General features: G+C 28.4%; 1 protein-coding gene across 4 annotated transcripts; it reads left to right on the top strand.

Moving 5' to 3' along the window:
• Positions 1-6817: 6817 nt before the first annotated feature.
• On the top strand, positions 6818-13502 carry LOC113856284. Of its 4 annotated transcripts, none has more exons than XM_027488056.1 (10): positions 6818-7173; positions 7283-7380; positions 8189-8330; positions 8407-8694; positions 8778-8925; positions 9800-10717; positions 10852-11090; positions 11181-11254; positions 12627-12735; positions 13194-13324. In XM_027488056.1, the coding sequence occupies exons 2-10, from the start codon at positions 7325-7327 to the stop codon at positions 13215-13217; spliced, it is 1998 nt and encodes a 665-aa protein (XP_027343857.1). In that variant the 5' UTR covers positions 6818-7173; positions 7283-7324; the 3' UTR covers positions 13218-13324. The 4 variants fall into 4 exon arrangements, with proteins under 4 accessions (XP_027343857.1, XP_027343848.1, XP_027343840.1 ...); XM_027488047.1 differs by having other exon boundaries at positions 8413-8694; positions 9773-10717; XM_027488039.1 differs by having other exon boundaries at positions 6820-7173; positions 9773-10717; positions 13194-13502.
• The last annotated feature ends 1309 nt before the right edge of the window (positions 13503-14811 follow it).

A 14811-nucleotide genomic window follows, 5' to 3' on the forward strand; every position in this document is an offset into this window, starting at 1 on the left:
GCTTGTTTGAAAAATATAAACAAGTAAAGTTTGGTGGAAGATTGCTTTCACTGAACTTTTTACTTGCTTGCATGTGATATTTTGTTTGCTGAGGTCTAGTTTGTTATGCCATAAAGTTATAGTCAAGTGTTTGGTCCCAACTTTCTATTCTCAACCACAAGGTTGGACTCACTACTATCAGATTTGATATTGCACCTTACTTAATAATAAAAAATAAATATTGTCCATGTCGTGGATGATACTTATTATTTTATTATTAAAAAATAAGTATCATTCCTATAAAGGACATACTTAAAGTGTTGTAGTAAAAATTATTCTAAATAAGGAATATATTTTATCAATGTTATATTTTAGTAATTTTTTAATTTTACTTTATTTTTGCAAAAAAAAACCCATTCAATGTCTTATAAAAGAAAGGTTTCTAAGAGGTGACTTAATAAATAGAAAGCTAATATATATATATATATATATATATATATATATAGAGAGAGAGAGAGAGAGAGAGTAAGTTGCCTTAAGCTAGAGAGTAAGAGAATGAGGGTGAGAATTAATTTAAAAATTTGCAACATTATCTTTATCTCTTACACTAATTACTTTTTTTACTAGGATTGTTATCTTAAGTTTAAAAAATCTATCATTGGCTATTCTATTTTTTTTTTACTCTTTCATCATTTCATTGAAAAAAGAAAAAGCAATTAACCATTTTTCTCTTCATCCAAACATTGAGTATCAAGATCTAGTAGCACTTTCTTGTGAAGTTCAGTGGTTACATTATTTAGTCACAAATTTTCACATTCTTTTATTGCTTCATTTTTCATTTATTGTGACAATTGATCTATAATTTATTAGACTTATAATCCTTCATTTTATGACCACATCAAACATATAAAATACGACTATTATGTCATTTGAGAAATAATTCAAACACGTCTCATCTATATTCTTCCATTCCCTCTAAAGCTCAATTGGCAAAGGTATTTACCAAAGTTTTTCTTCCCAAAAGTTACCACCCTTGTATTACTAAGTTAGTTCTATTATTCATAATCCCATTAGGGGAGAAGGGATATCACCATTCAAAATCAATTGTCTTGTTGGCTAGTCCATGATAATCACTTTGTATTTTTATTGTTTTATTCTTTGAGTTTGGTATAATTTTAGAAAATATTTTCCCCTTCTCATATCTATGTGTATAAACACTATTATATCATCAATTATTCATCACATAATGAGAATGAGATTCTTTCATGCTTAACAATTTGTCAAGTCTTTTTTTCATCATTATTACTATTTAAAATGTTTGGAATGAAAAAATAATAAAAGTTAGATAGAAGAGTGATCAAAGATAGGATAAGAAGGTAACAAATGTGACAAAAAGGTGTAAGAGCCAAATGAGAGCTTAAGAAGAAATAAGTGGTGGAGGAGAAAGGAGACACAATGAGTAAAATATATATGTTTTGGATAAAACTTTAGTTTAATTTTGTTATCTTGGATTCTAAGGATTGTGATGGATAAGCTACCATCAAAACTTATTGAAATTTTAGGATTTAAAGGTTTTATAGGTGTTACACAACCAAAATTTAAGATTCTTGGTCACGTAACTATTGATAGAGATTGCATATAGTTGCATAGGGAAGAGAAAATTAAATTGAACTCCATATTGTCTCAACACACAAATGGTTTCATTAACCACTAATATTTGGACATTTGCTCAAAATGTTTACTACATATGTCTTATTTCTCATTATATTAATGAGGAGTGATTGTTTGTCATAAGGGGACTTAATAAAGCCTTAGAAAAGTGTTTGAAAATTTGAGAAATTATTATAAATTTTACTATTACAATTGACAATGTTAGTACTAAGTTGATCTACCATATTTAAGTAAAAATTTGAGGCTTTTTATTGGTAGTACTTTGTTAAATAAAGAATTCATACAAATGAGGTGTTGTGCCAGTATCCTAAACCTAATTGTATATGATAGTTGAAAGAACTAGATTATTTGATTGGTAAGATAAGAACTGCTTGTAAATACATTAGGTCATCTCTATCTAGACTGACTTATTGTAAGAAGTGTGAAAATTTTGAGGTGACAGAACATTTTGAGAAGACATTTGACTACCTTGAATACGATAATCCTTCTTATGTGATTTACCTTGATAATATGGAGGGAACTTCAAATGGTGATGATTAGAACTATTTGCATGTTTTTATGAAATTTTTAAGAATTTTCTATGATTCTACTCTTTCTTTCTCTTCTTCTTTACAAGTTAATCCTAACACTTTGTTTTGCAAGTTGGTTATAATTCAAAATGTATGATATTCATAGGTAGAAAGTAATGACGTTAGGTTACAACAAATGACAATCAAATATGAAAATAAAATCAGATAAGTATTGTAAGATAGATAATGATGGAAATATGAATTATCTTTTGTTTATAGCTATTTTTCTTGATCATTGCCTAAAATTTCGATTCCTTTCTTTTCTTATTTTTTTTAAATATTAAACCAAATATAAAAAATTATAAAAATTATCATTCTGTTAACATAATTATTTTATTTTTCATTTTATTATTCTCAGTCTTTAAAATTAAAATGAAACAATAATAATATTTTTTACTTTTAATAAAATTCACATGTTATTAACTTTAGCCTTTTAGAGTTGAAATTAAACATTGATGACATCTTTTCCTTTTAATTAAATTCACATGTAAACTAATCTTCATGAATTGCTTTACTTATTAATTATATTTAATGATATTAAAATTCGAAAGAACTCCACTTATTCTGGAGTAAGTTTTTTTTCTTCTTTTTTTTCTAGATTTAGGAGTAAGTTATTTAACTTACTCTACTAATAACATTTTATAGATAATGATTTATTAATCTAATTATTTGTTAAGAGTTTTTGATAAGTTGATAAATATACAAAATTTTATAAAATGTAAAAATTATTTGATACTTCAATAAACATCCAATTTTATTTTAACGCATAATATTATTTTATTTCTAAAGTTTTACTTCAAAAAGTTTATTATTTTATATGTATCTCATTTATTATTATCATATCAATTTTTTCAGTTAAATTTTATATTATTCAATAATTATAAGTTAAATATGATTTAAGTTTATAAGTTATATATATATATATATATATATTATAAATTTTTATTTTAATGTTGTTATGTTATAGTATACTTTACAGTTAATTTTATTTTAAATGTTACCAAAAATAATTAATTTTAAAATATATCATTTTATATATTAAGTTTATTAAAAACATTTTTATTTAGCAGCAAATTTTTTTATTAAATTTTAATTGTCTAAAAATTCACATACTTAATAAATATATTATAAATACTAATTATAATAATATTGAGTCATATGTTATATTTTTTAAACATAACTTTTAGAGGAACATTTATAACTTATTATTTAAAACACTTTTTAATATATTTTTAGTTATTATTTAAATTTATTAAAAATTATAAAAATACAAGAAAAAAATTAAATTAAGAGTCATAATTTTTATAAATTTTAATTAATAATTAAAATTATAAAAGTATAAAAGTATAAAATTATTTTTAATATTTAATTAAAAATATAATTATATGTATATATATATGATATTTTATTTTTTTTAATATTCTTGTATTATTTAAATTGAATTTAAATATTAATAAAATGAAATAAAAACTAAATTAATAGAAGGATAAATAGAAATTAAATGGGATAAGCTCATGAGCATTTATTTATTTTTTTATAAGTTGACACGGCTTCGGGAAGAGAGGCGCACACTCCTACAGCTAGATTTCATAAGATGGCATATGCTTTGGATAATAGAATTATTCCCTTCAGTAACTAGAAACTTAAGACAACATTGCATATTTTTCCTAAATTAACTATCATAATTTTTTAATATTTTAAAATTTTAAAAATATTTATATATTTTTAAAATAAATTATTCATTTTATTATTTATTAATATAAATTTGACTATAATAATTATTAATTAAATATGATTAATATATTACATTCAGTTATTTAATAAAAATATAATATATAAATTTTATTATTTACTATAAACATATGTTTAAAAATATCAATACGTAAATAAACAGTAAACAACTCTTTAAGCAAGTGTGTATTTGTCTCATGCCACATACAACTGCTCAGTGACAGAGTATTTGCAATGGTGCAATTAAGCAAAATATCATATGAAGGATGCAATGCCTACTTGTCAATAAAGAAAAGGAAATAAAAAAAGTTATTCCTCTGTGATTTTTATTTTCAATTCGTAAATTATATAAATATATATAATTGTAATATAAAAAGTGAACATGAAAAAAAAATACAAAACATAAAAAATTAGCATTTTCAGGAAGGTAATTTTTCCTGTCTTATCTAAATTAAAAGGGTATTATTTGACATTTTACATGTAAAATAATTATCACAATTTATTTTATATTAAATATGTATAATAAGTAATGAGAGTTAATTATGATATATTTAAAAAAATAAATAATTTTTAATTTTTAAAATATTAAATAAATCACAATCATCGAGTATAAAATGTTGTTCTAAATTGATAGGTACTAAACACTTTCTAAGAATATTTTGATAAAAGCTAAATATATTTTAAATTATGATGCAAGAAGGAATAAAAGAAAAAAAATCTTTATAGGTGATGCTATAAATTCATGATACTTGAACTTGATACAGAGAAAAAAGCTAAGTAACAAAGAAAGAAAAATATTATACTTTTATGTGTATATATATATATTAGGGAAGAATTTTTTTATAAATTTAAAAATTTTCACATTTAATCTGAGTCTTCCATTTTGAAGTTAAATAAAGAATATCTTTTTTCTATATATACATAATATAAGAAGAACCGAACATTTGATAATCCAGCTTCATAGAGAGGAAACGAATCATTCATGGTATATTTAAAAGGAGATTTATCATTTGACACTTCAACAGAATGTATATATTCCTTGTAATATAAGACAAAATAATGAAAATGGGTAAAGAATCGTGCATGATTATTGACAAAGAAGACTAGTATTTTTGTTTTCATTTTTAAAATTTTTTTCTAATAACAAATAAAATAATAAAAAATGTATAGTTAATATTTTCCTTTAATTTAAGTTAATTACATTTAATTTTATCTCCAAAAAGTTAATAATGAAAAAAAATAGAACTGAATTTTCTGACTTAACATGAATATCACCAAACAAATTAAGGATGTGTTTGATTAAACAATTTAATTTAATTAAGTATTTATTCAGTAAATTATTTTTACATAATAGTTTGTGAAATAAATCTAAAAAATTATTGAAATAAATTAAAATAATTATGAATATTTTTATGAGATCTATTTAAACTCTTCTAAATATATTTAAAATGTCTAACCCATTCTCCCTAAAAATTTAATGAACAGACAATCACACCAAAACTAATAAAATTTAGTTATTGACAATCAATTTAACTCATTTATTTGATTTTATTTTAAATTCAACAAAGAGTATATTTTGATAAATAAAGATATAATATAAAGTTAAATACGAATAATTTTTAATGTTACGTTACATATACTGTAATTTTCATTTTAAATTTTATTTATTTAATTTTTAATATTTTATGATATTTTTATTTGACATTCTTTTTATTTCAATAACAACCTCAGTCAAAATATGTAAATAAATTATTAATGCTATTCCATATCACAAATATTTTAATTCTATGAGATTCAAACTCAGAGGGACAACTCACACAAAATTTAATAGAAAAAAACAAAATAATGTAAGTGAGTAATATTCTCCTCTTAATAATTGAATCCACGTTGATAATAATTTCTCAAAAATAAATTCTTGTGGGACCCACCACAATGCCCATGGCCATGCCACGTTGCCACTTCATAACCTCGCGCTCACGCTTCCTATGTGTCCCTGTTACAGTAAATTCTTCTCTCTCTATCTCGAATACGAATCAATTTACCATCTTACCCTCCACCACCGCTTTATCCATGCATTAAATTTAATATTATTAACACATTAAAAATGGAATTTCATTATGTATTTTTGAATATATGCTAAAAAAAATCTTTAAATTTTAATCAATTTAATGTAATTAACTTTAAAAAAACATATTAAACAAAAGAACACTTCCATAAAAGGTAATTTGAAATAAATCAATTTATGGTTAGAATAATGCTTTAAAACTCAGTAATAATTAATCCCAGTAGAAATAAAATGTGATTTGATGTGATATTCAATTTAAAAATAAGTTTCAAAATTACATTTGTAGAAACGTTTGATCTAGAACTTAAACGAAGGAGTGATATTTGAAAACGAGTTTTAAAAATTAATGTATTTAATTTTATTTTCTGCCGCCGCCTTAAGTATATATTATTTTAAATAAAAATTACATTTATAAAAGTTGAAATGATGTTTTTATATTCGTAATAGCCAATCTGAAAATGAAATGCAAAGCTAGATACGAGAATAAATGTTCCAGCTGTTTTTACGAAAATATCTGGGAAAAAATATTAAAAAGTGTGTTAGAAAAATAATTTTTATTTTAAAGCTAAAACAAATTACTTTAAAATATTAATTTGGTTGAATTAAAGCATTAAAAAATATTAATTGTATTTTTATAAATTTAATATATATTATCATTTCACGCTTTTCTTAGCATTAACTTTGCTTACAGTGGAATTAATTGTGATCACTCCAAAATATCTCCGAATAACACGCGCGCTGTGAAAACCCATCTGATCCAAACACAAGCACTAAATTCTCGTCCTCTTCTCAACTTTCTAATTTTAAGGTTTTAACAACGTACACTGTAACAAAAACATCCCAAGAAAAAGAAAAAGTAAAAAAACAATGTATGTGTTGGTTCCTGACGAGTTCAACTACTTTCTCTCTCTGCTTCTCCTTTCTTTCTCTCTCTACTCTGAAACAAGTTGAAATTGGCGTCATCGCCAACACAAATTTGGGTTCAAGACTCTCTCTCTCTATAACCCGCATTTATGCGCTCTTATCCCTCGCTTTAACTCTCCCTTTGGGTTCTTTGTGTTTTCTTATTCTCTTTTGTATTCTTTGTTATGAAGTTACTCGCTCCTTGCTTCATTCTCTTTCGTTCTTCTCCGTTTTTATGGAACACCCATTTCTCAGGTCCTCTTTCTTTCTGCGCCATTTTTTTCTTAAGTGGAATTGTGTGAATGCATGTAGAGAATAATGTTTTTTTTTTTTTTTTCCTTTTGGGTTTGGGAAATTGGAGCAGGTGCTAGTGATTACAAGGGGTTTGAGGGTGTTGGTTTTCTTGATGGGGAAAGGTGAAGATGGACGCTGCATTTTTCCTCTTACGAGTTTGCAAATTGGGTACGTTTTCTTTTCCTTTTTCTTTTTTATCATTCTATTTAATTGTGTGTGGTAATGGTTTATTGAGTTTTCTATCACATGGTTAATGGGAGCTGTTGTGAAATTAATGGTCGACTGAATTTATTTATTTGTTTCCTTTCTTGTTGAAAGGGCTGGATTTTATTTGATCGTGCATTTTTATTCTTTGATTTCCTTTTTAATTAATTATTATTTTTAGAACAACTTGAGATGTGAAAATTTTTGTATTGTCAAGTTAAAATTATTTTAGTTTATTGGTTCATTTATGATCATGAGCTTGGTGCAGGGTTATGCGTTTTTTTTTCTATTTATTTTTAAATTGATTGTATAATCCGCAAATGTATTAATGTTAATTTATGTATGTTAATTTTCTTGTAATGTTCTGAATTATCTTGTTTATTGATCTGCATTGATTAAAATCAGTTGAAAAGTTTTGAATTGAACGGTGTTGTATGGTTTCTGGTTGACCAAAGAATTAGGGGTACTTTCTGATTTCTCAAGAGGCAATGGAGCAGTGACATTGGTTGCTTTGGCCTTTATTTAGTTTTCTGTTCTACCTGTTTGTAGATTGTCATCTTGTAAGAGGTGTGTGTGGAGGAAGACTATTGGAAATTTGGGAGAGTAACTGTTATTGCTTTCATTAACTTTTTTGAAAAATTTCTTTGACTAACCAAATGAGTTTTCGTCCCAGCTGGTTATTATCTACTGTATTTAGAGTGGTTAGCAAGTTATATTTGTGTTTTGGTATTTCTCAAGCTGATCCAATTCATCTTTGTGATGAATTTTGCAGAGACTTGCAATCTTACTTTGCAGATCTTAGCCTTTTCCTCGCAAATGATAGTAAAAAAATGTATATATTGGTTGACAATAGACCATGGCTAACTGACCTTGTGTCACGGGGAGCACACATTTGGCAATTGATGATTACCAAGGTTGTTTAACACACTTAATTATTTGAAGTGATTTGCAACTCTCTTAAAATAAAAAGCTATATCATTTTTTATTTAGTTGCAGTCAAGGTTATCACCCTTTGTATATTCCAAAGCTCGAAGAGAGAGAAAGGAAGGCACGGAAGTTTGTTCTCAATCAAGCACAAATAAACCAAAGAAATTTAAAAGATGGTTCTCATTTCTTGATGCAGTCATGTTATCAAGGAAGAGAGTTTTACTGCCTGTGAAAAATCTAAGGAATTCCTTACAATTTGGCAGCGAATTGCATAGAACTCTGTATGGCTTTATTGTATTTGAAGTTGTGTGGAAAAATGTTCGTGGTATCAACTACTATAATGAGCTTCAGGTACTGGATCTGTTTGCTTCTTTTTATTTTCTCAGTTTACTGTCTTCACCATCATTTATTGAGTTATTTCATTTGTTTTGCAGACTGATACATCACTGGCTATAGAAGCTAAACTGATGAAAAGATGGGAATTTGACAGCATAGCTCAAGCTGCAAGCTGTATGTCTTCATGGTTTTCAGGAACACCTTCTGAACAGCAGCTCTTGAAAGAGCACCTGGATTCTGTCTCAGGTGGTAGTAGGGAATCTCATCATTGCTTTCATGCTTAGTGAGCATATTACATTTGAATTTAGGATAGCCATGATGTCTGTACTGTAGCATTTTGTTTTAATGCAAGATTAGGAATACACAAGTATGAAGAGATGCATGCATCTCTATACACAGGCACTCACATATCGGATAGAGAAATTGCTATATATAATTTACTTAACAAGGAGTTTATATTGATAGTAAGACCCTTTGCATAGGCAGAGATATTACCATGTTTGGAGTGTTATGAAGAGTAGAAAACAAAGGGAAAGGAAGGTCCTCATCCCCACTTAATCCCCTCTCAAACCATTTTGGGGGGGGAGGGGAGTGGGGGAATGCAATAGAGAGATTTGTATTTAGGACAAAATTTAGGTGCAGTTTCTTAGGTACTTTCATTCTATTTTCCAATCAAAATTAGTATTTCACCTCAATAACTTGCGGCAGCCTTAAATGTCAACCTTATTGTATGGGTTATTGAGGTGAAATCCTAATTTTGATTGGAAAACAGTACCAAAAGTACTTAAGGAATTGTGCCCAAGTTATCTTTGTATTTAAAGGCTTTTAAACAGTATTATATCCTCTCCTATGTGTACAATGAGAGTAACATGCGCTTTGCTGTTTTTTAAACTTGTAACCCTTTCCGTTCCTGTTCCACCCTTTTCGTTCTATTATAAACCATTGCATTATGTCTCTCAGATTTCCCAACATAGTCTGATTGATAGTTTATTGTATCGTTCATGGTGGGAACAGTAGGCTGCAGTAATTCTTGAAATTCTGAACCAACATAAATTTTCAATGAACATTGCTTCTCTGTCTGCAATTTTAACAGGGGAAATATTTTATGATGCTAGTGAAGATTTTTCTGGGACTGTATCCATTGATGATGATGATAATGTCTGCAGTGGAATTCCAGCTGTTGAAGATAGTTTGGGTACCAATGTAGAAGTCTATTCTGATAATACAGAAGAGAGAACAGATATCCTACACACACCTCCTTCTGGACCTAATAAGCGACGCAAATTAATGAATTCCATGAGTGCTGAAGTTGAAGTTGATGGTTACTCGGCAACTGAAATTGATAACTCATTGGATTATTCTCAGAGCTCTACTTGTGTCTCTGATGATAGAGTGGAAAGCGTGCAATATAGCGATGTTCTTCTGTTGTTCAGGTTTGATGATCATGACCTCCCATTTAAACTAAAGGAAGTTATAATGTCTGATCTGAGATTGCTTACATTATTGGAGGCTGGTCTTCCTTCTTGGGTCATCTTCCTTCAGTCATATCCAGTATTGTGCAATCTTTATCGTCCTTGGATGTGTCCACTTGCAAGACTTCTATATGTTTTGATCTCATTTGTCACTGTCCTCATTGGATTCTACGATTTATACAAAAATGTTCCACTTCTTAAGGCAACTGCATCTCGTATATGTGGGCCACTTTTTGATTGGATTGAAAATTGGGAGATGGTCTCAAGGATCAAATACTTGGGGACAATGCTGTTTCTACATAACTTCCAGAAGGCTCTTAGGTGGTTCCTTGCCATTTCACATTCCATGCGATCCTTTTTTTCAGTTCTTGTTCGACCTCTTGCAAAGTCATTGGTGGAGATTTTTGGGTTTCTTCTCCCAAGCCTGAAGTTTTTGTTTGAAATAGCAGAAAGCATCTTTTCTGTCATTTGGATCGCGGTTGATACTTCTTTCAATCTAGTAGGAGATGTATTGGAGCTGATGTTTTTACCATTGTGGTTTGTCCTCAGTGTTGTTTCAAGCATTGGTAGGTCATCATGTGTTTTGGCCTTCTTGTACTGTCTGTTATTTGTTAAATTTATCTGTCTTTGCCAACATAAATTATCATCTAATATTCAAGTTCTTTTACTAATTGTCTGCATTTTTTTTAATGTACTGCAGCTACTTGTGTCTTATATCCTTTGTTTTGGATTCTCTGGGAATTACTATATGCTCCTGTTCGTCTTGTCCTGGCAATATCCAGTTTTGTGGCTTTTGTATATTCATGCATTTTTAATACACTTGGCAACACGTGGCAATTTGTTAGTGGCATTTTCCAGTTGGCATCATATTCTGAGGCAACAGTCAGTGCCTCTGAAGTTTCCATGTTGCGCTCTCTTTGGAATGACCTTTTTTCCCAGGTTGTAAGATGGGTATATCAATGGTTTTTCTGATGTAGGTGGTTTCATTAAGGACTATCCTGATCGGTTGATTTCTTTTTCCTTTTCCAGATTTTCCGTGCTCTCAAGAGCATATTGTATGGGTTTGTTGCCTTTTTCACAGCTTGCAATAGGCATCGACTAAGGTATGCTTATATTCTGTTTTTAGCTGTAAGAGAATGAAATGATATCATTTCAACTAAATGTTGGCTGTGATAATTTAATATCTGTAGTGGAATTTCTTGGCAATTGCACTGGCTGTTGTTAATTTTAGTATAGTTTAATATCTGTATTATAGAGGATAGCTGGTAAGTTGGTTTTATAGCAATTCGATGTTTTTCAATGAGACCCATCCTCTGGGGGACACCCTTTCTCTTCCTTGTGGGACTTCTGGTGTGGTTTTGGAATTTCTCTCCCTTTCCGTATTTGTTGCTGAAATCAAATGACAAAGTTTTCGTTAAACTTAGTTTATCATCTTTTTTAAATTTCAGATAAATAGAGAAAATGCAAGGATAATAAGGAAACATTTTATTCAAATATAACAGTTCTTTTAACTAGTTTTGATTTAAAAAGATAATCAAACAAGTGTTTTTGTAAATTTAAGTAATTAGAAAACACTTGAAGGGTTGTTTGGTAGACAGGACTTAATAGAAAAAGGATAAGATATAATGAGAGTTGGATAAGAATATAACAAGATAAGAGTATGATAGAATTTTATCTTGTATTTGATGCATACTAAAATAATAAACTTAATATATTATGTTATCTTATCCTATATATTTCTAACCCAAACTCCCTCCACAGGATCTATCTTATCATATCATGTTGGTTAAATAAAGATTGAAAGTAAATAGGATAGAAAAAGTTATCCTATCCTATTCTCTTATCTTGTCCTCCAAACTGGTTAAGATATTAAAAATTGGCTTCATTGTAAGTACTTAACAAATTTTTGAAGATTGGGTAACACCTCCCTAAAGCTCAACTTGTCTTTTTATAGCAAGCAGACTTGGTCCTAACCTTAGGTCCCCTTGCATTTATAAATCTACCTCTTTCTGTTGCAACTTTTCCAATGTGGGACATGATGAATATAGTCCCTAGTATGCTGCTTGTCACAAAATGTCAAGTCTTAATTAATCCTTGCAGACCCACTTCCTGAGTTTCCTTTCTATTGGTTGTTGGTGCAATACTACAATGAATATCTTCTACTTTGGCAGATATGTTCTATAGTAATTATATAGTTGCTATGATATGCTGAAATTCAGCATTTATGATAGTTTGTATGAGCTTTTCTAAACACTACTATTGTCTTGGATAGGTGGATTGCAATTTCACTTTTTCTTGGGAGGATGCTCCTTATTTTGTTTGAATCATAAAATTATACTGCTAAGATGTTGGGTTGACTCTTTGACAATTTTGCTTCAAATGCATCTAATTATTATGAACACCAGCCATTCTGCACTGTTCCAATCGAGCAAGTAATATCTGTCACTAACCTTGCCTTGGCATGATCATATGCAGCATCTACAATCATCTACAAGAGTTTATCCAAAGATTATATCGAAAGTGCCAAAGATCACAGCAAGCAGATTCACGAGGCAGTAGCAAAACTTGTCTTCCTCTGGATGTGGTGAGAACTCTCAAATTGAGTAGAGTAGAATGCTGTTTATTGTGGATAAGAAGCTTTGTGATTTTTCGAAGTTCTTGTTCCATGCTGTTGTGATATTTATTTTAGAAGGCACCTGATAACTAAGAGGAAGAAAAACTAACTGAATGATTTTAAAATGGGATTATTTAGAATTGCATAGAACAAATCTATAATATTTTGCTTCTGGGAAATGTAGTTGCTTCTCCTCAAGTCTTAGCATTGCTCTATGTTACTTGTATTTGGTTGGTTACAGAAATTAAAGTAAGATCTTTCTTTTTTGACTTTCAAAATGCCGATTGTGCAAATGTTGGTTTTTCCAATTTTGTGCAGTCTTTGATGTTATTCTTTGGTACTTTTTATGCTGCTTTATATGGAAATATGCTATCATTGAATGCATTTGTGAATCCTTAAAGCTTATTTATTGACTTCAATTTTTGCAGGAAGAAGAAAAGAAGAACATTTGATTATGTCAAGTATTTTGAGAGACTGCACTCTGTATTGCAAAACAACTTTGACAATCCTAACATCAACGCGGCATTTTCAGCAAACTCGATACGATTACCTGTAACAGTTTCAATGTATTACCCGTTCTTTTGGTCCCTTAGTTACTTACTTTCTCACTTTCTATTTTCTGATGATTTTCATAGTTGAAGATATAACATGTACATATTGTATGTACAGGAATCCTGTATATTACTTCCTTCAATGTATATTCAAAGTTGAATAATTCTGAAGTACATAAATTTTGTACAGTTCACAGCAATAAATTTGAAAATCGCTTAGAAATTTGGAGTTAGAAGGTGCATTTGTGGAAGTGACATGCTACATGGTTGACTTATGATATACATTTCTGTTGGCTAGGATCAGCAGCACTTGATTCAAATGTTTCCTTCCCGGTTTAGATTTAGTCCTAGTTTGGAAAATTTAGCTGATTGAATTGGAAGTGTTTGGTAAATTTAATTATTCAACTAGCTGATGAATATAAAATGATAAATAGGACAATTAATTTTAGTCTAAAATTTAAAAATTTAATATGAATGAATTTATATTATTATTTTGATAACTTTTATTGTAAAAAATAATATTGAATAATTTAGTCATATTTTAATAAAACTTAATGATAAAAGTGGTTTAAAAAGTTGAATATAAAAGAATAGCAAAAAAAAATAAAGGTTGGTGTTAGCAATTAAAAAGGTTAAAAAGAGAAATTTTCAAAAAGCAATAGGGACAAAATTAAAAATAGTTATTAGTTAAAAAGTAATGTTTAAAAAAAGTATAGTTTAAAAAAGTGAGTGAATTTTCACTCAGTTATTAAAATATTTAACTTAATTAAAGTTAATTTTTAAATTTTTAAATTAATAATTATTAATCATATTAGTACTTATTGTTAAGAGATGATTTAGGTAACAAACGTTAAGTAATATGTGACTATGGTAAAAAAAAACGTTATTTTATAATTTTTTAAAAATAAATCATTTTTATCTTTGACTTTTAATATTTTTAGATAATAAAGTTTTTGTTTTACTTTTTTTCATAACATCTTCTATAATATTTGTTTCACCTTTTTTTTTTACTGTACTAACATTACTTTTCCTTATTTTTTAGAGACTTCTCTTTCGTTCAACTCAAGATCTCATTTTTTTTCTTTTTCAAATAGAACCTAACAAGTTTAAGTTCTCGTTAATCCAAACATCCTCTCTCAACTCTTTCTCTCTCTCTTTCTCTCCATGTTCTCACCTTCAAATTCAATCTTTTGCCTACTCCACATCCCACATTTTAGAGATTTCGTTGCCTCCTCAACCCCTTTAAAGCTCCCCTTCCAATTATGAAAAATCATTCTTTACCTTTAATAAAATTATTTCATATTGTGCTTCCTTTCTCATTTAATTCGTCCCAAACATTCAGTAAAATCTCTTAGCGAGGCTTGAATTTGATGATTCAAATGACAAAACTCGAGACAAAGGAATTTTGTAACATGAATGCCATTACAAGAGTGGCCAAACGAATAAAAAAGACATCGTGCAAGAAGGGTAAAGCAGAAGACGAAGAAGAGACTTT

The sequence above is a fragment of the Abrus precatorius genome, unplaced genomic scaffold, assembly GCF_003935025.1.
Source record: "Abrus precatorius isolate BTA unplaced genomic scaffold, Abrus_2018 Scaffold1, whole genome shotgun sequence".
In the NCBI taxonomy this organism is placed as follows: Eukaryota; Viridiplantae; Streptophyta; class Magnoliopsida; order Fabales; family Fabaceae; genus Abrus; species Abrus precatorius.